Source organism: Carassius carassius, chromosome 10 (assembly GCF_963082965.1).
Source record: "Carassius carassius chromosome 10, fCarCar2.1, whole genome shotgun sequence".
Classification (NCBI taxonomy): domain Eukaryota; kingdom Metazoa; phylum Chordata; class Actinopteri; order Cypriniformes; family Cyprinidae; genus Carassius; species Carassius carassius.
The window spans coordinates 32,452,119-32,476,952 of NC_081764.1; the positions used below are offsets into that span (position 1 = coordinate 32,452,119).

The following is a 24,834-nucleotide window of genomic DNA, read 5'->3' on the forward strand; positions in this document are numbered from 1 at the left end:
TAAATAAGCACAGATATACACACACACATCCATTAGTGACGCCTAAAATAAAAGCAGCTCAGTAAGTCACAGGTCTGATGGTTATCTGGTTCCCACAGAAACCGTGGCTGTCCACAGGGATCACAAAAAGTCATGCTATAAAGTTCAGATCATGGAGTCTAATTTGCATGACGACAGAATAAAAAAGGCACTCCATTCATTTAGTTAAAGGAAGAAAAACACATATACATACAAATAGACATGTGAATAAAAACAGCCACCTCTGGGATCTCCCGTTTAAAAAAAGAAAAATCAAAAAAATTAAGGATTTAAAAAAAAGTTTAACAGCAAAGATATCAAAGCATTAATTGAGATCTCTTGGTATAACTTATTTCCAAAGCAATCAGCAGATGCAGGGACCTCTTTGTGATAGAAAATGCAACATAAGTTACATAACTCATCCGTATTCAAACTTCAGCACCACTGCAAACTAAAGCACATATATATGGAAGAACATACCACACACAAAACAGCCTGATAAAGACATCTGCATTTTGGTATTCGTATCTTCATTAACATCTTCATATTACCGATCACTTTTAAGTTTCAAAACAACCGTTCGTAAGTAAAGGAATGAATGTTGTCACTCAGAAGGACATTAGTGTAAGAAAATGAGAACTGAACTAAAAAACTAATTATCATCATGGTGATGATCGCTTCCATCAAAATACCAGTTATTATCGCTGTACAAGGGCGGGCCCAAAACCTACGGTTACTACAGTACATTCTTGTAACGGAAACACGTATATCTCAAGCCTACGGTGAAGAAATCAAAAACTACATATGGAGGAGATGTCAATCAGTAACTGTGAGAATTCTCTAAAAGGCCTGGAAGTTTACCTGCATAGTAAACGAAGACTGCATGGCTTAGAAATATAAAAAGAGGAGGGGAAACAGCGTCTCACTGGACTATTGCATTATGCTTCATTGGTTCTAGCTGTTCTATGTAGTGCTCGGTTTGGATACTAGGAAGACTGCAGGGCAGCGATTAGCCTGTGGAATGCTTCAATAAGAGTCATCAGAGGGACAAAACTGTATTGCTTACTGTCGTGTCTCACAAAGCCCTTCGAAACTTGTCCTCCTCTGTATCTGTAGCTTTTATCAAACAAAACAAACTTCAGACGCAACAAATCTAGAAACCAAACTGTAGAATGGCTGTAAAACTGTTCGCATGCAAGTCCACAACAAGACTCAATCTTGCATTCTTCATTGAAACAACTGCATCACAATTCAAGTAATGAATGACAATATTCAACAGTTATGCACAATAAAAATCAGTGTTTGTCAGTTTCGCTATAAAATGTGTTGGTCTATTGGAACAGAATATGTCATACGTATTGTGAATTATACTGGTGTGAACCGCCATTCACTTTTCGAGGTCTGTGCAAGAGCAAGACTGTGCAGATAAATAATGCCTGTGTCCACTAATAAAACATCCAAGAGTTCACCTATGAAAGTCATTTTATATGACAAGGCCACAAAGAAACGAATGAATAACTGGACACGTACTACAAAAACACATAAAACCTGACGTGACAAAAACACGCTGTAATGATGCTGATGATGATGGTTATGATTAACTAAAGGGTCGTGGCATATGTGGTGGAAAAACGACAGAGAAGGTGGTTTTCACCTAAATCAGATGCATATAGTTAGATGGTGCCTGCACCAGTCCAACTACACGTCTACAACACGAGGGAACACACATCCGTTTGACTCACACACACACACACAGATTTGCATACAGGTGCTAAAAAAGTCCTTCATATTGTTTCAGCAAGAGGAGAGAGCCATCCTCAAAACTGAAACAATGGTTTTGGGTGATTGACAGGACTGTGGGCCAATCAGGCAGGAGGGGGGCGGGGTCAGGGCTGCTCTTGGGTGTGATACTCTGTTTCTCCAGACGAGATCTGAGTGAGACGTTTACTGGAGCCCCAGAGTTTCCTCGTAATCTGGCCAGAACGCATCTGAGGAACGGAGAGGAGAGGAGAGGGGAGGGGAGTGAAGGATAAAAGTAAAGAGGAGGTGAGCAGTGGGGGGAAAAAGGTGATTGATGAGTTTATGTGAGATCATCAGTGCTGGATTCATTTTGAGGTTAGTGCAAAATCAAAATGTACATTTTAATTGAAGTTCAAAACAAGAAGATGAGATAAGGATCACTGCCCTGCATCATGTTTGCTGAATGAAATCCAACGCTTGTTTCTTACCAATTTTGGGCTGCTGATTCATCTACCACACTTTCTCACATATGATGCAAATTTTGCAGCATCCTTGCATTTTACAACCATTTGTAAGGTGAGGAAGTGTAGTATTAACCCTTAAAACCACCACAGACATAATTCACATCTTCCTCTATCTGTACTCAGGCTAGCTAACAAATATTTGTACAATTTTCACATGCATGGATTATTCTGAAGACATTATTTGGATTATGGCCATTGTAACATCTGTGGGTGTTTTACTACATCCAAACAGCGACAGAAACTTACAGATTTTGTTAAAAAAAGCTTATTTTGTAACCTTCCTTGACATTAAATGGAGTATTTGAACATTTTTTCACTCCTTTCTAGACTGTAAGTTAAAAAATAAAATTTGAATACTTCTTTTGTAATTAAACCTGAAGCATTTGATACCTGACTGTGTTAAGAGTTATTTCGGTTAATTAATTAATTAGATATGATCATAAATATATATATATATATATATATATATATATATATATATATTATTATTATTTTGTGAAAAATCTGTACAAGATGGAAAATTGTTAATGATATTTTTGAACTCATTATAATCAAATGACATAGTACCATGCAGAGGTTTTTTCAAGATGCAGGGCTGTGTGATTGTATGTACTTACTATGTGTGTATATGTGTGTGTGTTCCATTCAAATTGAAACTGGCCAATTGAATCAGTGTTCTCCATTTTTTCTGTCTGAGGCACAGACTACTTTCACCTCAACTAATCTCAGAACTCAAGCCGGCGATAGAGTTTATATCAAATATTGTGCGATAATTCAAGGAAGTAGCTATATGTCAAGTGTGCTTAATGTTGACTTGCTCAGAAAGAGAAAAGTGATGGCAGAAGAAATGTATGTCAATGTGGTGAATGAAAATGTACAGTATATTCTGAGTAAAAATATCATGATGTGCTGATAATGACAATAACCAGTGATATTTAAAAACATGAAATATTAATATAATGTTAATACAATTAATAATCCAGCATCAGTTACTTCACATTTCGGAAAACACTGATGTGTGAAATTGAGCTTGCATAGCTAGAAGCGTGTGTACTTGTGTAGAGAATGTTTCACGCTGTATATTCCATATTAATTCAACTAATGTAAATGTATGCATTTAGCAGACGCTTTTATCCAAAGCTACTTACAGTGCATTCAGGCTATCAATATTAACCTATCATGTGTTCCCAGGGAATCGAACCCCCAACCTTGCGCACGCTTGCTTGCTTGCTTGCTAACACAATGCTCTACCAGTTGAGCTACAGGAACACTAATAATAATAATAATAATGTAGAAACCCAAATGCTGCTATTCAAGCTAGTGATATTAAAGAGAAAATCCTTGAGAACGGTTTGCATTGTTTGGAATATAAAAATAATAGCTTCAGTGTTTGGCATGTATACCTATGCATTCGGTCACATTGAAAAATGTTTTTCTTGTAAACAAAACAAAACCAAAAAGAAGAAAACCATCAAAACATTTTTACAACTAATCTAGAATGACACTACAAGTTATTTATTCTTAATATTGTTATATGGTATTATTACTAGCAGTGTTAGTATTAACGTGACGGGTGGTTTGGTTTGGTTACGACTCTCTACAACTGCTAAGAGAAAACCAAAACCAATATCAACTACTGCACTTCCCACAATCACCACTGATTACACACATGCTCAAGATAAAAATCATTGGCAACAGTATCAATGCATTGTTATGTTATTACGATGTTAATTTGTGTATTGTTTGTTTATTAATAATTTGAGAACAAACCTCTGAAAAATGTCTTTCTGAAGTCTAAATCTGACAATACTACTTTGGGCATGTCTTCAAAAAAAATAAATGATTAATAAATAATTAATATTTTTTTTTATCTATTCTTTAAGAGGAAGAGTAATGGTTTTAGGTTCGGATTAAACTATAGTCTCCACTTCGATAGCTAGGTAAACGTGTGAAATTGATGTTATGTATCTGGTAAGTGTGTATGTATTTCTCTCAGATGATGTCGGGGCTGAACGTGTTCTGTTCTCTGAGATGCAGCAGGCGTGCGGGCGATCGCACACGCAGCGTGTTCATGAGAGGCGAGCCCTCCATCCTCTGGGTGATGTAGTTCCTGAAGGAGTTTTTTACCTCCGCAGGTTTCCCCACGCCCACCACGATCAGCTTGCCATCATCGAGTCCCACCAGAACATGAGACTGCTCCTTGGTCACCGACACACAGCGGATGGGCACCCGCATCGCCATGGGTGACACACACAGAGCCAGGCTGCCATGATAACAGAGAGAGAGAGCGTGTTAGGATCAGGTGCAAGAAACAGACCTGCATCCTTACAATCTGACAACATCGTCATAAAATGCAACGATAAAAATCCTTAAGCATCCTTAAAGGGATAGTTGACTCAAATTTGTCTTTTTTTTGTTATTGTGAAGAATGTTGGTAACCAAACAGTTTCAGGTCCCCATTGACGTCCATTGTATATTTTCCATATCCATACAGATTTTGAACAATTTGAGTGTGAGTAAATGGTGAGAGAATTTTTATTTTGGGGCAAACTATTCCTTTAATAGAGTGCGATAGTTGAGTGCCGGATGTAAAAATTCCATTAATTTTCTCATTAGGGTAAAATGTACTTCAGATGTTGTGAGCTGCTATGAGCGGTTAGTCGATGGGAATATGCTTGTGCTACTTTTGCAACTTATTTTTTAAATAATGGTGTTTAACAGCAGAATTCCTGGTGAGATTTTTATTCTGCCAAGAAATCAGAGAATCATGATAAGCAAATCATGTCCAAAATCTTTAGTGCCCAACCACTGCCATGAAGCACTGAGAATGGTGCAGTCAGTCTCCTATGCTTTCAAACTACTCAAATATTTGTATTCATGTGGATATTTTGCATTAAAAATAAAATACATTGTTCTATGTACATAATCAACATCAGAGAATTGTAATAAGAAGATAACTCATCCCAAAAGAACACATTACCATCAACTCACTGCCATAAGCACTGCAAATGACTAAATAGAGTCAAGTCTCCAATTTTCTCAGACTACTTAAATACTTGTGTGTGTATTTACATACAGTATCTTATAAATAGAGAAGATATTGTTTGTATATATGTAATAAACATAGGGGGAAAAAACGCTCTTTAGTGCCCACCCGTTTCCATCCTCTCTCCTATGCTCTCAAACATCTATGTATTTCGCAATAAATAAAATATATAATTTTTAAATTTTTAATATCACAGTCTTCTTGTACCTTTGTCTTTTTCTCTGATTTTCTAATGCTTGTTTGCTTTAAATCAAAGTTTTTGATGTGATTCACCTTGTAGCTGGTTGGTTTATTTCATGGTTTAAAACTTTTCAATTTAAACATTTATGGAAATAACGCGTCCAGAATCACGGCTGGTGAAGAAGTGGCCCCGTTGCATTGTATAGTATTACTGATGCTCTGCTCTCTAGATATGATTCTTCTTCCAGAAAATGTCATCTTTCTGATGCATGTTATAATATGGAAAAGCAGCAGATTGTGGTCTCCAGGTTTACCTGTAGAGATCTCTGACAGACAGGAACCCCTGCTCGCTGCCGATGATGACATGTTCTCCTGAAACACACATGTCTGTCACCTGCTCCTTCAGAGGAGCGCTGCACAGGTGCTTCCCGTTCACAGAGTACAGGTGCAGGGCGTTCTTATCCTGAACACACACACACACAACACGAAGAGGCTCGGATTACAAGGGGACAGAAATGTGTGCAGAGAAGGGGAACTGAATCGTGTGTTTGATACCTTCAGTGTGGCTTTGCCCTCGACACAGGTGTGCACCACTAGATGTCCCTCCCAGGACACAGCCAGGTGCATGATGGACACGGGCAGAGAGCTCTCACACGGCGACCGCAGAGAGCGCATGTACTGACCCCTGCGAACAGTGTGAATGATCACCGTCCCATCCTGTGACACACACAAACTGCTGATTACATTCACATTTCAAACATCTTTGAACCCGTTGAGAATTCTGTATGTAAATGAGCCACGATTGGCTAACCGTTTTTATTTCAAATGAGGCACAATGAGAACTAGACAGTGTTTCTGAGTGACTGTGAGAGAGCGGAGTCTTACCCGTGATCCAGAGACCGCCATGTCCAGCTCTGTACTGATAGACACACTCACAACTTCATCTGTGTGTCCATACAACACCTGCACTGGCTTATGGGAAAGACCCACCGGAGCACCACCCTACGAAAACAGAACAAGTTTAGTTCAGCATATCAGAATGATTTCTGAAGATCATGTGACACTGAAGACTGGAGGAATGATGCTGAAAATTCAGTTTTGATCACAGGAATAAATTATATTTTAACATATATTTAAATAAATACCAGTTATTTTAAGTTTGAAGACTTTTCCAAGAGAACAGAAAATACCTGCTGTAGCACCTGCCACACCATACAGGTGGTGTCTCTAGAGCCAGAGATCAGGTGAATCCCAAAGTGATCTGTGGCCAGGCACGTTACGATGTCTGCCGGGACAGAAAAATATAGACACACACACACAAATTTCCAAAGTGAGCAGATTTGTTTCCTGCAATTCAAGGTTAAATTTAGATCATACAGAACAATCTGGATGGGCCTATTCATGAGGAAGAAGCGTCGTTTCAATTACCCATGTGGCGGATGTGCTGCCCCACTGTTTTGCCCTTGACAAGTGATGTCACTCTCAGACTGTTGTCCCAGTGGCCTCCACTGAAGAGCAACTTCCCGTCATGAGACACAACAAACAGCTGAGCTGTGACTTCAACCCCTGGAGAGAACGGCCCTGCTAGAAACCTCTGAGTCCTACAGAGAGAGCGTGTTGGTTCTTTTAAAGGAAGTGCAGGGCAGCTATCAACAGGAAGATGTTAACATTGGTGAGAGAGACTCACTTTACACCGGCTACAGTTGGGTCTTTGATGAAGGTGAAGTAGTTGGATATGTTCCTGTCGTAGGGCAGCCAGCCGTGAGTTCCCATCAAGCAGTTCTGGCTCAGCGTTACCTTGATAACACATTATATATGAGAATATCAAAGATTTCAGAACAGCCAGAAACCTCAGAGAGCATTAAAGACACTGTAAAATGGCTTTTAGAATGCATTTATTTGTAATTAAGGAATTATGCAAAGCCATGCTATTACTGTAAAATAAACCCTGGGATCATGACGATACATTATCAAAATTATGTTATATATTTTATATTTATAAATATTAAAAGGCTGCTTACCAAATAAATAAACTCAAATAACTGTATTTCATTTATTATTTGTTTAAAATGATTTGAGTCTAAATTATTTTATATATTTAATATTTAAATAAATGTTATTATTTTCTATAATGTTCTATTTTTATATTTTATCATACTGTGCACATATTATAGGACCAGGGACATCACATGGGTGCTTATAAAATCATTAAATGCAAATCTTTTTTAGAATTATGTATTTATTTAAAATTAGTCTATATGTATAATTTAATACAATGTGCATTGATCAATTATGCCCAGGGACATTAATAAAAAACCTGAGTGGTCAGTAATGTGTATTATTATCTCACTTATTACATTGTAAATCATATGAATACAAATCTTATATTAGGCCATCCTTAAAAATATTTTGGTTTGCAGTAACAGTAATGTTTTTTTAAAAAAGGGTCGGTAGGTCGGTCTATATTTTTTTTTCAAGTTTCAATGTAAAAAAAAAAGTATATTTTTGTGATGGTGATGACGTCGGTATGAATTTAAACAAATTAGCATATCGTGACGTCACTGACTGGGTCTTCAACCCATGCCTTCGGGCGCATCATTGCAAACCTCATTTTGATGCAGGCTACATAGACCACAAACAAATTAAAATCTTTGTCAAAAACGTGTTTATTGCATGAATTTCAGGTGAGAAAAAAAATGAGGTACTGTTTTACTTGCATCCAACTCTACGTATCAATGCAACCTACAAATGAGAGAACGTTTACTTTGCTTTCTTGGGTTGTCACTTTTGTGAAAAAAATCTTTTGATTTGAGTGACGAGTGTTCATTGAATAGATTGTAAAATCGATTTTGCATGTCTAAAGTTTTATACGGCAAATAACACCAAATATAGGTAAATCCACGGACAACAGGCAGGGGGAATGTAAATATTCAATATATTGGTAAAGACCAATATTTCTGATGATTTATTGGCGTGAAGTTACGTGCAAAATGACAAACAGGAGTGCAACATTTTCGAAAAACAATAAGCAGACTGCCATAATGCAAAACATTTACTGCAGGCTTCAACATTTACATTTACTGCAGGCTTCAACAAAAAATCCCATAGGCGATTTTCTTAGGCTATCAAAAAAAATATTTTTGCGAATATTCGTCGAATTTAAAATAAAAATCCACATTCGAATGCGCATATGAATTTTAGGTGTGCATTAAGGAAGCTGCCTTATGAGCCCCGGTACGTGTTCAATTCCATCTCGCCGCGCGCACAGCTGTGTCACACAACTTTCAAAGGCGGACGAGCTCGACACGCAGTATCTGCTTTCTCATCTTTCACCTCGTGTACGCGCACGAGATGCGATGACAATATATGTGTCATTGCATTATAAGGTTATGTTAGCCTATCCAGTTGAAGCCACTTAAAAAAAAAAATCAATGTGGAGAAGATCTTTTTTACATCAAAAATGAAACCAAGCCGTTCACACAGAACGCATATTTCGCGCATCTCATGTTTTTAAATGAAAAAATGTATCCTGTGTGACTGGTTTTCCGCCCTTTTTGTTTATTTAACAATGCATGCATACATGATGCTGTTTTGTTTATAGTTCTTTAAGCAACTTAATTAATAATAATTGGTTCATAAACATCATTTTAAATATTATTTTTTTTTCACAGTCATGTATTCTAATGCTTTGAATAAACATGCAGTAATATTTTGCATATATCTTGAGCCTCAGAAGAGAAGCAAAAAGCTTTTCTTCACCCTAACTGAAATTATGCATTTAAAATTCGAATACAATTCGAATTTTGATCATATTTAAGTAAAAAAATTCGAATTTAGTTTTTTCAGCTATTTTGACAGCCCTAGGCGATTCAAGCCTGAAACTGTATGAGACTGAATACCGGCTGAATTCACATTTCTGTTGTAAAAAGAGAAACATAGTGCAGAAGTATTATTTGCTGTTATGCGTGTTTGTCCGAAGCTGCAGTTGCTGTGTGACGCCTGTTCAAAAAAAAAAAAAAAACCTGGACGCGCTCCGAGAGAAGGTCGTTAAAATCATATTCTTATTTTCGTTTTCGAAACTTGGGTTGGTTGATTCGTGCAATAGATTTTCGAACATAAAGTGACAGTCGACACGGTCACGGTTTTAGACTAGAAAGGAGAAGGGATGGGAAAAGATCTGGGCACAGTTTTTCCAGAACTTTGTGCCAAGTTAAAGCGGTGTCGAGCTGTTTTAATGAATGTTTTAGATGTATTATGGTGCCTGAACCCGTATGACTTTGAACAGTGACCGCGAACATTTAGTTTACTGCAGCCGCAGCCATCATTACCAAGCACGAACCGTTGACTCTGACAGTGAGTGAGAGTCTGAGACGAAGCGAACGCACAGGCCACAGTGTGACATCCGTGTAAACACAGATGACGTCACGGGTTTTTTTTTTTTTTATTAAACAAGATAGCCTTCATTTGTATGTAGGCCAAGGCAATTTATATATTTACAATACTTACTTAAATATAATTAATAGTATTTTATTGTGTTTGTATTAGTTATTTGAAGATAAAAAAAAATTGGTCGGTCTTAACGCAAATTTACAATCGGCAAGTCGGTCGGACTAAAAGCAAAAAATAAATAAATTTGAGTCGGTGCTAAATTGACAGGGTCGGTCGGGTTACGGCAAACAAGAATATTTTTAAGGATGGCCTTATAATTATTTTATATATGTTATAGTTGTTTACATTATATAAATATTTGCTTATATAATAAATCACAATGTGCACCATCGCATTATGAACAATATGACTAGGGACATTAATAAAAATAAAAATAAATCAATAAAGATAGGGTCTATTCTGATGTCATTTGTCTTTAAACCAGTCTTGACTAATCAAGGCCAGACTTACCAGAGTATCTGGACTCCCCTGTGAGATAAAAGAATGGGATTGGTTCTTAGGGACAACGGCTTTAACCAGCGGCACATTATCACTGATGCCCTAAAACACAGAGACGAAACTCCATCAGTCCACAGAACAACATCTGGACAAACACATGAAGCACTGCTAATTCAGTCACCTCAATGAAGAAGGATTTGAGCTCAGTGAGGTGCTCGAATATGTTGAGAGGACAGGAGTCCAGACGGGTTCTCCTCTTCTCCAGCTCCTCCAGAGAGAGACGCACGGGATGGGGCTCCTAAAACACATTAACACACAACATCTGATCAAACAGCAAACTCTCTCCTGTTTGTGTCATTTTTTTGAACTCCATTCGAGATTCTTCTAACACTGTGTGTGTGCTGTACCTTCAGTAACTGGCACGGTGTCTGCCCAAAGTTACTGATCATGCCTTCTAGAGCCTTCCTCTCCTTCTCATCTGTGATAGCGTCCAGATCAACAGCCCCTAAAACAACCACAGACAGTTTCATGTAGCTGCAGATAAAAACTATTTGCACTATAAACACAGTGATAATAAAGAGTCAGCCAGCCATTATCTCAAAATAAACCCCAACAGTGTAATAAAGACTCTCTTGATATGAGAGAGAAGTCTTCTAGAAGCCTGAAAGGCTCAGTTTTTGTGATAATGATCGGCTGAGACATCATTATCCTGTTTTTTACATGGCTACTTATGAAATTAATAAATTGCAGACATAAAATACTGATATGAGTTGAAACTGCCATTATGTTAAAACAAATGGAGACCACAAAAAACTAGCACAGATATGTATGAAACCGTTTTTTGTATTATTATAGTGTTTATAAATATTTTAGATAAATATATTATTATAATATTTATTTATAAAAGTTTATTTAAATATTTGTTGTGTTTTGCCTGAGTTTAAGTCACTTTGTTATGTGGGTTTCAGTTCTTTTTTCTATTTAGCTTTATTTCATTTCAGATTTACTTTTGGAAACTTTAGTACTAGTACTGCCTAAAGCAACATTTCTATTTTTTTTTTGTTCGCATTTTCATTTAATATATATTTCAGCTTTATTTAAATAAACAAATAATGTGTAATAAAGTAATCATTTTAGTTTATAATAAAAACAAATTATTTACCACAATATTTAACTACTGTAATAAACAGTTTTTTTGTTGTTGTTGTTTTTTTTTCAGATTTAGTTTTAGTCACTTTATTACTACTAAAATACTGGCAAAACATTTCTATTTTTATTTTTTTTTTAAGTTTAAATTTGCTTTTAATATTTATTTTATTTTATTTTAGTTTCCAATAAAACACCAGTTATTTACCACAATATTTAACCACTAAAATAATCATTTCATCATTTCAAATAATCAATCATTCATAAATATTTCATATTTAGTTTTAGTAACTTTAGTTCTACTAAAGTACTGGCAAAGCAACATTTCATTTTTTTTTCTTCAAGTTTGAGTTTTTCTTTTAATATTTAGTTTTTCTTTTATTTCTGCTTAAACAAATAATGTGTACTAAAATGTAATCGCTTTAGTTAATAATAACAACACTAGTTTAATGGACATTATACCACAATATTTAACTAATATTTACAGAATGGCAGTTTATAGATCTACAATGTAATGAAACTTAAATGTTTAAATTAGGTTTGGCACAACAATATTTCTTAACATATGTTATTCAATTATTTCTATAGTGGCACGTACAGTTCTAGCGCAGTAATTGTGGTATTAGTGCTCAGATGGTCCTTTATTACGATGGCTAGATCAATGCAACTATTTCTAAATATATATTATTTACAGTTTTTTTTTTTTTGCAGTGAAAAATAAAGTTTAAACATTTTATAAGCTGTATTTGTAGTAATATTAAGTCTTTGCAAAAGTCATACAAAATTAATGTTCCTCAAGTATGGTAGCAAAGGATGTCAGCCACATCATGACATAGTGTACCTTCATATGTGCAGTAATAGAAGACATTGAGGGCCTCCTCTGCAGCCGGGCCCCTCTGTTTATAGCCGAAGATCAGATCGATCCATTCATGCAGATGGGCCGACACATACTCTGATTCCTGAACACAGAAACCACATCACCTACATCAAGAAATAACCACACAATACACTTCCAAACCAGTATTTCTCTAACTTTAGACCCGAGGCGGTCAGTCATCATGAGAGGAATCTGCCACCAGGAGGAGTCTGGGAAAGACTCTTGTGTCGTTCTAGTTTTCTAACCTTTCATGAAGCCATTTCTGACTGCTTCAGGCTTTAATAGGACAGAAGTGGCAAAGGAATTGAGAAGAAGAACAGAAATAGATCCCCCCTGTATTCAATTACAAATCCCTCCCTGGACGCTCTGTATTGAGGTCAGTGGGGAAGAGCTGTGATGAGGTCATCAGAGATGGGCTCACCAGGGCTTTGCGGTGCTTGTAGATGAAGTCCTCGGGGGATTTGGCCCATTTAGGCAGGATGACATCATTCACCCTCTCTTTAGAGATCTGCAAGCGACCCAGGTCAAATCCTACAGCGATAAGAGAGAATGAGACGCAATCAAACACTGGATACTTGAGATTTTGCTGATTTATGGTCATAAAGCTGCTTGCAAAGTTTTGACACAGATGTGTTTTTAGAAAGGCTGTAAAATTTGTTGGGGTCATATTGACTCCCCCATTAGGTTCCATGCAATGTGCCAAAAATCAACTCAAATAAATATCAAAAAAAAAAAAAGAAAACAACAACTACAGAAACACAGAAAGTTTACTTAAAAGAAGACTCGTCTTCTGAATTTCCTAAGGAAAATTCACTGTTAATTTATCTAGGTGAGTTTCACAGTCAAAAAAAAGGATTTTGGATCTCATTGTGAGAAACTTATTTTACCCTCACAAGGGTTTGAGATCCAGATAACAAAAATCAGTGGAATTAACAAATATTAATAAATACACCAAGTACAAATAATGTTAGATAATATTTTACTAGCATGTGGTTATTTGAACCTGAGTGTGCAAAGAGTAGTCATAACCAAAAAAATAAAAAATTACATTTGAACATAACATGTGGGTCAGATGAACCCCTAACAGAATAGAAACAGCTTGAAATTATTCAGTTTCTCTCATTTGATATTTTTTTTAGAAACAGAAGTTTCCTGTTTATTACATGAAGCCCAAACACAAAAAGCTCTATCCTATTCCAGCTCAATCATCAACTGTTCTTTATTTCACTCTGCTCACCGTTCTGGTTCTCCAAGAACTCTGGGAAGTAAAAGAATTCTGGGATGAGCTCTTTGACGTCGTTGGGATTGTCCATGAGGGTCTGCCAGGTGCCAGGAATGGAGTGAAACTGACGGTCAGCACAGTCAAACCTGCCAAAGACAGTCAGACCAACTTTATTCATATAATGAAAACAGGATTTTGTGAGGATGTGACAGAACAGCACTAAACACATTTACATGATTGCCCATGTTTAAATATCAATCAATCAATAGCCAATCATAACAGAGGTCATCTGCTTGAAGAAATCGTAAGCAGACTCGGGTCAGAAAATGGTCATGAAAAACTGAAATAATCCTATAAAAAGAGCCTTTAAATGAATTTCACTTCAGGAACCATTTCTTTTTACAGCATGAATAAAAACCATTATGATTTGGTTGATAGAAAGACACAAGAGAAAGAGAGGAAAGCTAGTGAGAGAAAACCCAGACGAGCATTACCTGCCGCTCTGCAGCTGGATGTGCAGGGATGTGAAGGGTTCGACTCGAATGAGGTAATGCATGACTCCAGCGGCGTTTGAGTAGTGCGTGCCGTAGTGGAAACGGTCTATGGTGCCCGTGGGGTCTTCAAAACTCTCATATCTGCAGAATAAACCATTTACAATCAGCTGCATTCACTGCTAACACGAAAGCAATTCTAACTTTACTCTGTTCCAAAACCCTGTGAACTGCTTCACTGTTAAACGGGAAGCTACCTTCTAAGAGACCCGTGTTTAGGGTTTAAAACTAAAACTATTAAAAACTAATTTTGGCAACTGAAATAAAATATAAATCTTAGATGAAAAAAGCTAAACAAACAAAAACAAAAACAATGAAAAAGAAATTGAAACGTTGCCTTGACAACAAACTGAAATACTAAAATTACTTTATCTAAAATGAAACAAAAAAACAAACAAAACGGAACAGCACATAAAATTAGTAAACATTAAACTCAAAACATACAAAAATATAAAATATAAAATACAATAAATATTATAACAGTATAGTATAACAAGATATTTAGTAAAAATAATACTAAAATAATAATTTAAAAGACTTAAAGTTGATTTCAATAGTCTGTTATTAGCATGAGTTAATGACATACAAACACTGTAAATACAAATAACAGACGAAATAATGTATTTTAAAATAAATTCTAGCTCAATGAAACTTTTCAGTGCTGAACAATCTTAGTTTATAATCAAGATTCCACCATGAGTTTGTCACAGTGCATTATAATCAGGATTTAGCCAATTCAAGCTATTTTGTAAAACTGAAATTTCACAGCCTACTATTTGGTAAACCCTTCAGAGCAGGACCATGATGACTAAAAATGTTGCCTAGGTAGGCATCTCACTTGTTATTACAAATTAAAACTGGAATAAAACTAAAAGGATGGGGACAGAAACACACTTCTCTCTGACGGCTTTGGCGTTCCTCTCGTTCAGCACGGCCACAGGTTTTGAGAGATCTCTGAACACCCGCGGATCGGACAGATCCAGCTCCTCAGACGTATAATCCGACAGGATCCAGGGGAACTAAAATCAGCAAGAGAAAGATCAGTCAGGAAGTGAATGAGCGCTGACGTGTGGTTCAGACAGAGCTCAGAGCGGCTGTGGAAGGGGCACTCACCACAGGATACTGAGACAGATCATTATACGTCCGTCCTGCTATAGTGTTCAACTGCATCAGGTAGTCAAAGTTTGAGATCTCCCTGTTCACCCATTTCTGATGAGAGAGAGAAGGAAGAGTCAGCTCTGAACCTTCAGTGATATACTCGATGTGAAACAGAGATGCTTCGTGTGTGCAGTGACCTGTGTGAGTCCAGAAGCTTCCAGCAGCTCCTGCGGCGAGTGAGTGGCATGAAGAGAGAGAGAACGCAGCAGCAGCATCCGACTGTACACTTTATTACGCACCTGTCAATCAAACAGAAACAACCAATCATGAGAGAGACTACATGAAGAAGGTGGGAAGGTTAACAAATAAAAACGGTCTCATTCACTAACTGTGTATATACACATGTCTGCATGTGAAATATAGGGTTATCATAGTTAACTAAAGCTAAAAGCATGAAACAATTGTTGTAGTAGTAGTTCTTTATTTGTATTGCCATGTCAGCATCTAAGGTTATATTCAAATGGCAAACATGGAGTTGAATAATACAAGAGATACATAAACAAAATTAAAACCAAGCAAACACATAAACAAAGCAGTTAAAATCATTAATTTTTTTTTTTTTCAATTACCATATGATAAAAAAAAATTAAATAATAAAATAATCCAAAATGTTTTCTGGCAGAATCTGAATAAACGAGTCAACAATTTTTGTTACTTAAAATAAAATATATTTAAAAAAAAAATTCAAACATAATACAACATAATTTTCATTTAGTTTATTTTGATGTATTAAAACTAAAACTGAATGAAAAATTAATTGTAACTATATAGATGAAATTAAAAAAAGCCAAAAATTCAAATCATGATTAATCAATAATGTTTCACACAAAGAGCTATTCTAAATATACAAAAAAAAAATTATATATATAGGAATAACTGAAACTACATGTATGCACAGATCACATAGCTGCAAATGTTTGTCACTCATTTAGAATATTCCAAAAAAAAAACAGGTTAAAAACAAATTCATGTACATTTACTGTACATTTATCATAAGCTTTTTTCCAAAGCGACTTACAAAATATAAATAAAAGCAACTGCAAATTCAGCAGAAAAGTTTAATTAAATTTTTCAATTCTTAGTGCATGAGACCCAATGAGTGTGTTTACATTACAACAAAACAAAAACCAAATATCAGCTGATTATGAAGCAAGGAGATTGAGAGATTCCCCACCTCCTTCTTGAAGTTCAAGAAGTAGCTGGTCTGGTCGATGAGAAAGATCTCCAGAGCCGAGCGCCGGAGGTTGTACCTGCGCAGGTGAATCTCTCTGATCTGAGACAGAGGCCATTTAAAGTCCTGACCTACACCTGAAAACACAGAACACCCGTCTCATCTCTATCCTCATACACTGCTGCATATTCCTCTGTAGCACGTTCTCCTCACCCTCCTCTTTCTCCGTGCTGCTGTCGTAGAAGTAGATGTGTTGTGTGGTGAGCTCCAGGCGACCCGGATAGACGTCCACCACCGTGACCAGCTCACAGTCCTCAGAGATCACCAGCTTCTCCTTCTGACCCGCCTCTTCAGAATCAGCCCTAAGAGAAGCACAGCGAGTGTGTTCACATGCACAGGGGATACTTTTGTTCAGTGAAGATGCAGTAAAACGACAGTAAAGAGATTCATAATTTAGCAAAACTATTTCAAATAAATGCTGCTCTTTTGAACTTTCTATTCATCGAAGAATCCTGAAAAATCGCGGTTTACACAAAAATATGAAGCAGCGCAATGGTTTCAACATTGATAATAATCAGAAATGTTTCTTAAGCATCAAATCAGCACATTATGATTTCTGAAGGATCACGTGACACTGAAGACAATTGCATTTAATTATATATTTATATGGAAAACAGTTGCTTTAAATTGAAATATGTCACGATATTACTCTTTTTTTTTATGTAGCTTTGATCAAGTAAATGCAGCCTTGGTGAGGAAAAGAGACTTCTTTCAAAACAATAAAAAATAATAATAACTCTTACTGAGCTAAAGTCTTTAACAGTCTAGTAATAATGCAGAAAAACACCTTGACATGAAAACGTCAAAATATAAACAGACTTTGCCGTAAATCATTTTTATCAAATCTTTTAACTAAAATCTAAATTTACCTTTAAAAGATAAAAAGACATCATTCAAGAAGTTTCAAAGAATTTACACACTTTTTTTTACAGTGTGCATCTCCAGTTACTAAGTAAAAGTGTGTTTCTGTATTTAGCTCCAGTGATTGGCTACTGCTCCTGTCTGTCTAAAGCTGAGACTCACTGATTGGCTGAAGCAGGATCCTCCTCCAGGAGCTCCAGGATGTCATCCTCCAGATCACTGACCTTCACCTGTTTCACCGCCTCTAACAACAGTGACTCGGCGTTTACCTGCTGGTGCTGCACACCTGAAGCAACACACACACACACACACACAAAACCACCTTACTTCCTATAATGCCCATCACATGATTCCTTAAAGATTGTAAGTTACAGAATTCGAGTGAATGTCTTACCTAGGTTATCTCTCAAGGCACTGGCTTCTTTATGGGGGTCAAAGTTGTAATTCCGCACCAGTTTGAGTCGCATACGAGAGTAGTTTTCAGCGCTAGAGAGCTTCCAGTGTATGTCCTTCTGCTGCCTGCCAAACACAAACAGTAGCATTAAAGATCCTGTTAAAAAAAAATAGCCAATAGCTTTTAATTTGTTACATCCTGGCAAAAACTAATTTTATTGTATTATTGTCATGTGCATGCATTCATCTCTATTCTTTAGAAAAAAGAACTGATTTTAAATCTAAAAGTCAAAAACCTCCAGTGTACAAACATTGTCCACTCCTGGTCTCAGTGACCTTTACAGACAGAAAGGACACTCACTTGTCCACCCAGGGTCCTCTCTCACAGAAGAGTCCTCTGCGCGCCGCTCTCCACTGCCTGAGGATGGCGCTGTTCTGCGTGTGGATCTGTTTCAGCACGCTGTTGTACCTCAGGTTCTCCTGACGCCCTCGGCGACTGAACGGTTCCACAAACTGCTCCTGAGGGGTTTTGAGGAACATGAAAATGTTTGTGAATTCTGCATTAAATTTGAAGTTGAATTCTACACACGTTTTTTGAAATAACGTTTCAATGTTTTTAAAGTCTCTTCTGCTCACAGAGCCTTCAATTATTTGATCATAAAAAAATACAGTAATATTGTGGTATATTATTACAATTTCAAAAATTTGTTTTCTAGCTGAATGTATGGTAAAATGTCATTTATTTCTGTGATTCAAAGCTGTATTTTCAGCATCATTCCTCCAGTCTTCAGTGTCACATGATCTTCTGATATCGCTCTAATAAACTGAATTGCTGCACAAGAGACTAGGATTCTATGATAAATACAGAGTTCAAAAGAACAGCATTACTTTGAACGTTTGTGACTTTATAAATGTCTTTAATGTCACCTTTAATAAAAATGAATGCATCCTTGTTGAATGCAAGTATTAATTTCTTATTAATCTCCCCGAGCCCAAACTTTAGAGCAGTAGATGTTTTGTACCTGAAAGCGTATCTTGCTCTCTCCTCTCTCTCGGTCCTTGCGGTGCAGATTGAGCATGAACGCCTCATAACAGTCCTTCCAGTAGAGAGCCATGTTCTCATGACCCTGACTGAACGTCTCGAGCTCATATTGCTTCATGTAGGGGATGATCTTTCAAAACAGATACACAAAATTCAGATTTGTAAACTACAGAGTGCAATGAAGAGCATAAACCAACCAACTACTACTACTATGCACTATTAGTTAAACCTATCAGAAATAGAAAATAAGTGGGAGCTTAAATTCACAATTGTCTCCATTTAGTGTCTTACATATCTATCCAAATAGACCCTCCACTCCGGAGAGCTGCAGTACAGCTGGAAGTCCTCGAAGAAGGACGGGCTCCCATTGGTGTCGGGGAGGGAGGGGAGGTGCAGCTCCATGTACAGGAGCTTGTGGACTTTAGACAGGAGGGTACGGAGGAGAGGCACTAAAAACGAGTAGGTCTCCCCTGTCCGCTCCTCGCTCACAGAGCGCCTGAGGATTTCCTCCACACGGCCCAGAAGATAACAGGCCTCATCCTGAGAGTCCACCGTCTTCGTCTGCAGGATGCCATTCAGTTTGGCCGTAGCCATCGCACACACCTGCCAGGACGAGGAACCATGTGAATTAAAAAAATCATTGCTAAAAACTGCTGTTGGAGCATGATTATGAGTATTAGTTCAAAAGTTTGGCATTGGTGAGATTTTCTTAATGTTTTTACAATCATTTATTTGATTAAAAATAACAGTACAGTTTTATAGTGAAAACAGTAATGTTAAATATCATACAACTTAAAATAACTGTTTTTTTTTTTGAATTAGTACTGTCAAACAATTAATCGAGATTAATCTCATACAAAATACATGTGAGTGTGTACTGTGTATATTTATTATGTATATATGAATACACACACATGCATGTATATATTTCAGAAAAATATGTTATGTAAACAAAAACCTTTATTTTGGATGCGATTAATCGCGATTAATCGTTTTACAAAAGGAATTTGAATATAGATTTAAAATGTAATTTATTTCTGTGATCGAAACTATTTTCAGCATCATTCCTCCAGTCTTCAGTGTCACTGAAGTGTTCAGAAATCATTGTAATATGCTGATTTACAGCTCAAGAAACATTTCTGATTGTTCTCAATGTTGAAAACAGTTGTGCTGCTGTATATCTTTGTGTAAACCAAAAGAGCATTTTTTCCGAGATTCTTTGATGAACAGGAAAAGCTACATTTATTTGTAACATAATAAATGACTTTACCGTCACTTTTGATCAATTTAATGCACCCTTGCAGAAACTGGCCCCAGAAGGTACTGTACATCAAGATGCATCCCTAATATGACCTTATGACCTCTCACCTGCGGGTCTTCCTGTGCCATGAACCCGAGCAGCAGCCGTAGTCCCACCTGAGACAGCAGGAGCCACTGCGTCCCGGAGGCGTACCACACCATCAGCCCGTCCATCAGAGTCACCGTGTCCTCCAGAACCCTCTCAGTCCACAGAGCGGGATTCACCAGCCCCTCAGCCTGCAGGAAGTCCTGCACCATGTGCAGAAGACGCACCGCGTTCTCCGTGTGCTGCGGCAGCGTGGCCGTCGTCGCCTCTCGGTTGTCCGTTACGGCCAATTCCAGCATCCTCTCCATCAGACTGGAGAGAAAGACATTAGAAAATGCACGTTCAGATCAAGTGCTCAAATATCAGCATCAAATTTTGTTTTGGTGACTTTTAATTAGCACTTCTGCAATGCCACGTTTTGATTGTGTCAGCGTCTATTTTGTGTATACACTGTGGAAAAGCTACAACAGGCGAACATACAATATTGATTTTATTATTTTCAAACCATGTTCACTTGGATGAACTAATCATTTGCTCTTATGCTGTTCTCAGTCGAATGAAATTTTACTAAACGATATTTGCACTGTAACTCGTCTACCATTCAATAATCACAATAATCTTTGCGCTTTGTTACTTTAGAAATGAAACAATGTCTCTGCTTTCAAAATCTGTCAGTTTTGTATAGATTTCTGTATCCGCATCAGTTCCACCTGCACATGAACTGACCATCTTTTTTTATTTTCTGCTAATCATAGCAAGAATAATAAACATGAGTTATGCTGAAAGATTCAGTACAACATACTGAAATGTTTCAAGTCTCATGTAATCACTCTAACAGTGTTTCAACCACAGGAAGACATTAATACAACAGCTTGTAAACAATGTCACAAAATATTACATTTAACACAGAAAACCATTAAATAAACAAAACTTGTTAACTAGAACATTAGGAAAATTAACTCTAGAGAGGAACATTTTGATAAATATATGCACTATATTACATACTCATTCTATTTGACTTTATTATTTAGTGCATGTTTGCATAAACCCGTGGTGGAGCACACACTTGAGTTTGATGTGGTCGACGGGCAGCAGCAGCTCGTTGGCAGTGCCCAGTTTGGTGAGGGCGGAGAACACCTGCCCCCTCTCCAGCCAGGCGGTGTCATCGGACCCCTCCACCCCTCTCCACATGACACACAGCACCATCTCCAACAGCAGACGGGACAACTCCTCCTCCGCACGCTGGGCACAAGACAGAGGCTTACATCAACAAATCACTTCAAAAAAACCTTTCGATTTAATAAAGACTTTCAAAACCAAGTCCATCACTTCTCCACAATTAGATTTAAGGTTAAACACTACACCTTTCAACAGTTTGGGGATCGAAAGCTCTTTTTAATGGCTATGAAATAAGTCTCATATGCTCTCCAAGGGCTGCATTTATTTGAGCAAAAATACAGTAAAAACACTGTGAAATTATTATCAATATTGAAAGCAGTTGTGCTGCTTAATATTTATGTGGAAATGTGACATTTTAAAGTTTAAAACAATTTCAAACATAAATAATTTGTAACATTATAAATGTCTTTAACATCAATTTTGAGCAATTTAACACATCCTTGCTAATTTAAACAGCAATGTAATTATGCATTTCTCCTTTTATAACAAAAGCTGCAATTTCACCACAGTTTACATAAAGCTTTCATAAAATGTTAATAAAGCATATGATAAAACACAACAATGTTCAATATTATTAAAATTAATAATCAGCAAGTAAATTAATTAGACACTTGCCACATTAATATTAAATATGCAGTCACATGTGCAGACACTAAGCATTTTACAAAGGCTTTAAATTAATTTATATTTTTTAATCGTTAACACCTTCATTATAGTACTTATTATCAGGTACTTCTTATCGAGAACATGTAGTGGATGAAAACTGACGACACAATTAATACAAGGAAATGATAAACACATCACATATCAGTCTCACCTCACTGTTGAAAGACTCTCCAAGGGACATATTGTCACTAAACAGGAAGCGGTCATCATTCAGACAGGAAGCTCCGGGGAAGGGCTTTGCGTTCTCCGGAGGAGACGGTGTGCTTGGCATGCTGCCCGGAGTCTGACTGCCGCTGTCCCCGTGATCGAACAGATGCAGCTGGGACAGGTTCACGCCCCAGGGTTTGGGTGTCGGCGTGTCCCCAGGTGTTTCGGAGAGAGACATCAGCTCTCCGTTGTCCAGGCTGTCTATGGACCTGCTGTCTGAGACGCTGTCTCGCTCCTCAAGCTGGTCTCCCAGAGTCCTGCGCTCCAGAGGAGGCTCCAGGCGGTTTCCTCCGCTGCTGCGGCTCAGCTCCAAACTCCCCAGGCTGGCCGCGTCACAACGGCCCGAACCAGACCCTCCATCGCTCCCGGGGCTCCGGACAAACAGACTCATTAGAGTGCCCTGCCAACACGTCTGCCTGGAGATCTGCAGCGCTGCGTCCTGCTGAGACTGCAGCAGCGCATACAGCTGCAGGAAAGAACAGAAGTGCTGTTAATATACAATCTCAAAACTCATCTGTTTAGCTGTGCATTTATTGAATGAGCACTGTGCAATGTCCGAACTGATTGCAATATATATTTTCACTGTTTTTTATTTTATTTTATGTAAAATCATTTTCTAACTGTTTTAAATTCATTTTAAATAAGTACAGTTTTAATAATTTTAAAAGTTTTAAAATTGCTTGTTTTATTCTTGTTATTATTTTTCTTCATTACTATTTTACTTTCTTTTATGTAAAGCACTTTGAATTACCATTGTGTACGAAATGTGCTATATAAATAAACTTGCCTTGCCTTGCCATAAGACATCTAAAGTATTTCTCCATCATTGCATATCATTTAGTGCAGGTTTTTTTTTTTTTTTTGCAAACACTTATATTTAGGGAAAGGTAAAAAGATGTCCCATGCAAATGTGAAAATAAATCTTGATTATTTCTTCACACAAAGCTATCATTTGGCTTTACAAGGCTTATAATATATAGCCCGTGTATCATATGGATTATTTTTTGGTACTTAGTGTATTTTATCCTTTTATAAAATAATAAAAAAGCTATTTCTTAAATGCTTTTTGCAAGTTTTTTGTTTTTGTTTACACTAATAACTGTGGTGTATTAATGTGATAAATGCGCTCACCCTCTTGCATACAGTCAGGCGAACACTGGGCCCGGCTTTATGGGTCAGCTGAACCACAGCCATCAGATCTTTATAGTTCACCACAGTGTCTAGAGCACAAGAGATAAAAGGCCAAAAAGGAGGGTTAATGAAAAAACATTTCCCATCATAAAATTCAGTGTGGCTTCATCAATGAATGGTGTTCTAAAATAAGGATTATTATAGTTACCGTATTTTCCGGACTATAAGTCACACTTTTTTTCATAGTTCGGCTGGTCCTGCGACTTATAGTCAGGTGCGACTTATTTATCAAAATTAATTTGACATGAACCAAGATAAATGAACTAAAAATCAATTAATAGAAAACCTTACCCTCTACAGCCGCGAGAGGGCGCTCTATGCTGCTCAGTGCTCCTGTAGTCTACACTGAGCAGCATAGAGCGCCCCCTCGCGGCTAAAGACGGTAATGTTTTCTATTGGTTCTAAATAAATGCGACTTATATGTTTTTTCCTCATCATGACGTATTTTTGGACTGATGCGACTTATACTCAGGTGCGACTTGTAGTCCAAGAAATACGAAAACATTAATCAAACAATATGGATAATATAAATTATATAAATATAATATAAAACTATATTAATTTAGTTTCCAATGCAACATTTCTCATTTTCATTTAGTCTATCTTGAGGTACTAAAATACCTAAAACTGAATTAAAATTAATGGAACTGCATATTTAAAAAAACAAAAACCAACAAAATTGAAATACATAAAACTAAATTACCAAAGCTTTAACAAAAATTAAAATGAAAACAGAAAATATACATTAAAAATTACTTCAAAGTATTAATAAAAGCATTATTCCATAAAAACTATCTGATAATGAATATATATATATATATATATATATATATATATAGAGAGAGAGAGAGAGAGAGAGAGAGAGAGAAATAATAGTAATGATTACCATTTATATTATATTAAATATTTTAGATTAATTTTATATTAATATTCAACACTGCATTTGCTTTGAAAATATGGAAATTATTAAGATTTTTTTTTCACATCGTTTTGATTTCCACCAAAATCCTTATAAATATATCATTAATATTTGAATCCCCAACAGCTAGTACAGACTTCATCAGGTTTCAGCAGACTGACCAGTAGACAGCACTTGGTGAAGGAGGCACTTGATGAGGGTGGAGGTGAGGTGCAGCTCAGAGAACAGCAGACTGAGGCCCGAGTATCCCACGTCCCTCAAGCGCAACCTCTGCTTGCTCTTCTCATACACACGATCACACTTCAGCATCCGCTCAAACAGCTGCACAAACACATACACACTAATAACACATCCATTTGACATTTAACACCGCCTTTATCAAACATTTTATAATGCATTATGCAATACATAAAACAAATTTAGAGTTGATGAGCATTCAAATAGGAATATA

The 24,834-nt window shown here is 36.9% G+C and overlaps 1 protein-coding gene across 2 annotated transcripts in view; it reads right to left on the minus strand.

Annotated features, from left to right (window-relative positions):
- Nucleotides 1–737: 737 nt before the first annotated feature.
- LOC132152179 (neurobeachin-like protein 1) overlaps nt 738–24,834 on the minus strand; it is a 67,089-nt gene continuing 42,992 nt past the window's right edge. For both annotated transcript variants that reach the window (XM_059560948.1, XM_059560947.1), the window contains 30 exons: nt 24,545–24,704; nt 23,405–23,493; nt 22,218–22,739; nt 21,288–21,463; nt 20,245–20,533; nt 19,168–19,479; nt 18,857–19,006; nt 18,196–18,353; nt 17,836–17,960; nt 17,604–17,727; nt 16,734–16,882; nt 16,524–16,657; nt 15,487–15,588; nt 15,305–15,400; nt 15,086–15,210; nt 14,135–14,275; nt 13,656–13,786; nt 12,840–12,949; nt 12,383–12,500; nt 10,803–10,900; nt 10,577–10,693; nt 10,408–10,497; nt 7,196–7,305; nt 6,937–7,109; nt 6,699–6,793; nt 6,394–6,510; nt 6,064–6,225; nt 5,823–5,971; nt 4,410–4,545; nt 738–2,006 (listed from right to left, as the gene is read on the minus strand). In XM_059560948.1, coding sequence (XP_059416931.1) covers nt 1,905–2,006; nt 4,410–4,545; nt 5,823–5,971; nt 6,064–6,225; nt 6,394–6,510; nt 6,699–6,793; nt 6,937–7,109; nt 7,196–7,305; nt 10,408–10,497; nt 10,577–10,693; nt 10,803–10,900; nt 12,383–12,500; nt 12,840–12,949; nt 13,656–13,786; nt 14,135–14,275; nt 15,086–15,210; nt 15,305–15,400; nt 15,487–15,588; nt 16,524–16,657; nt 16,734–16,882; nt 17,604–17,727; nt 17,836–17,960; nt 18,196–18,353; nt 18,857–19,006; nt 19,168–19,479; nt 20,245–20,533; nt 21,288–21,463; nt 22,218–22,739; nt 23,405–23,493; nt 24,545–24,704 — 4,560 coding nt within the window. In that variant the 3' untranslated portion in view covers nt 738–1,904. The remainder of the gene's footprint in view (nt 2,007–4,409; nt 4,546–5,822; nt 5,972–6,063; nt 6,226–6,393; nt 6,511–6,698; nt 6,794–6,936; nt 7,110–7,195; nt 7,306–10,407; nt 10,498–10,576; nt 10,694–10,802; nt 10,901–12,382; nt 12,501–12,839; nt 12,950–13,655; nt 13,787–14,134; nt 14,276–15,085; nt 15,211–15,304; nt 15,401–15,486; nt 15,589–16,523; nt 16,658–16,733; nt 16,883–17,603; nt 17,728–17,835; nt 17,961–18,195; nt 18,354–18,856; nt 19,007–19,167; nt 19,480–20,244; nt 20,534–21,287; nt 21,464–22,217; nt 22,740–23,404; nt 23,494–24,544; nt 24,705–24,834) is intronic.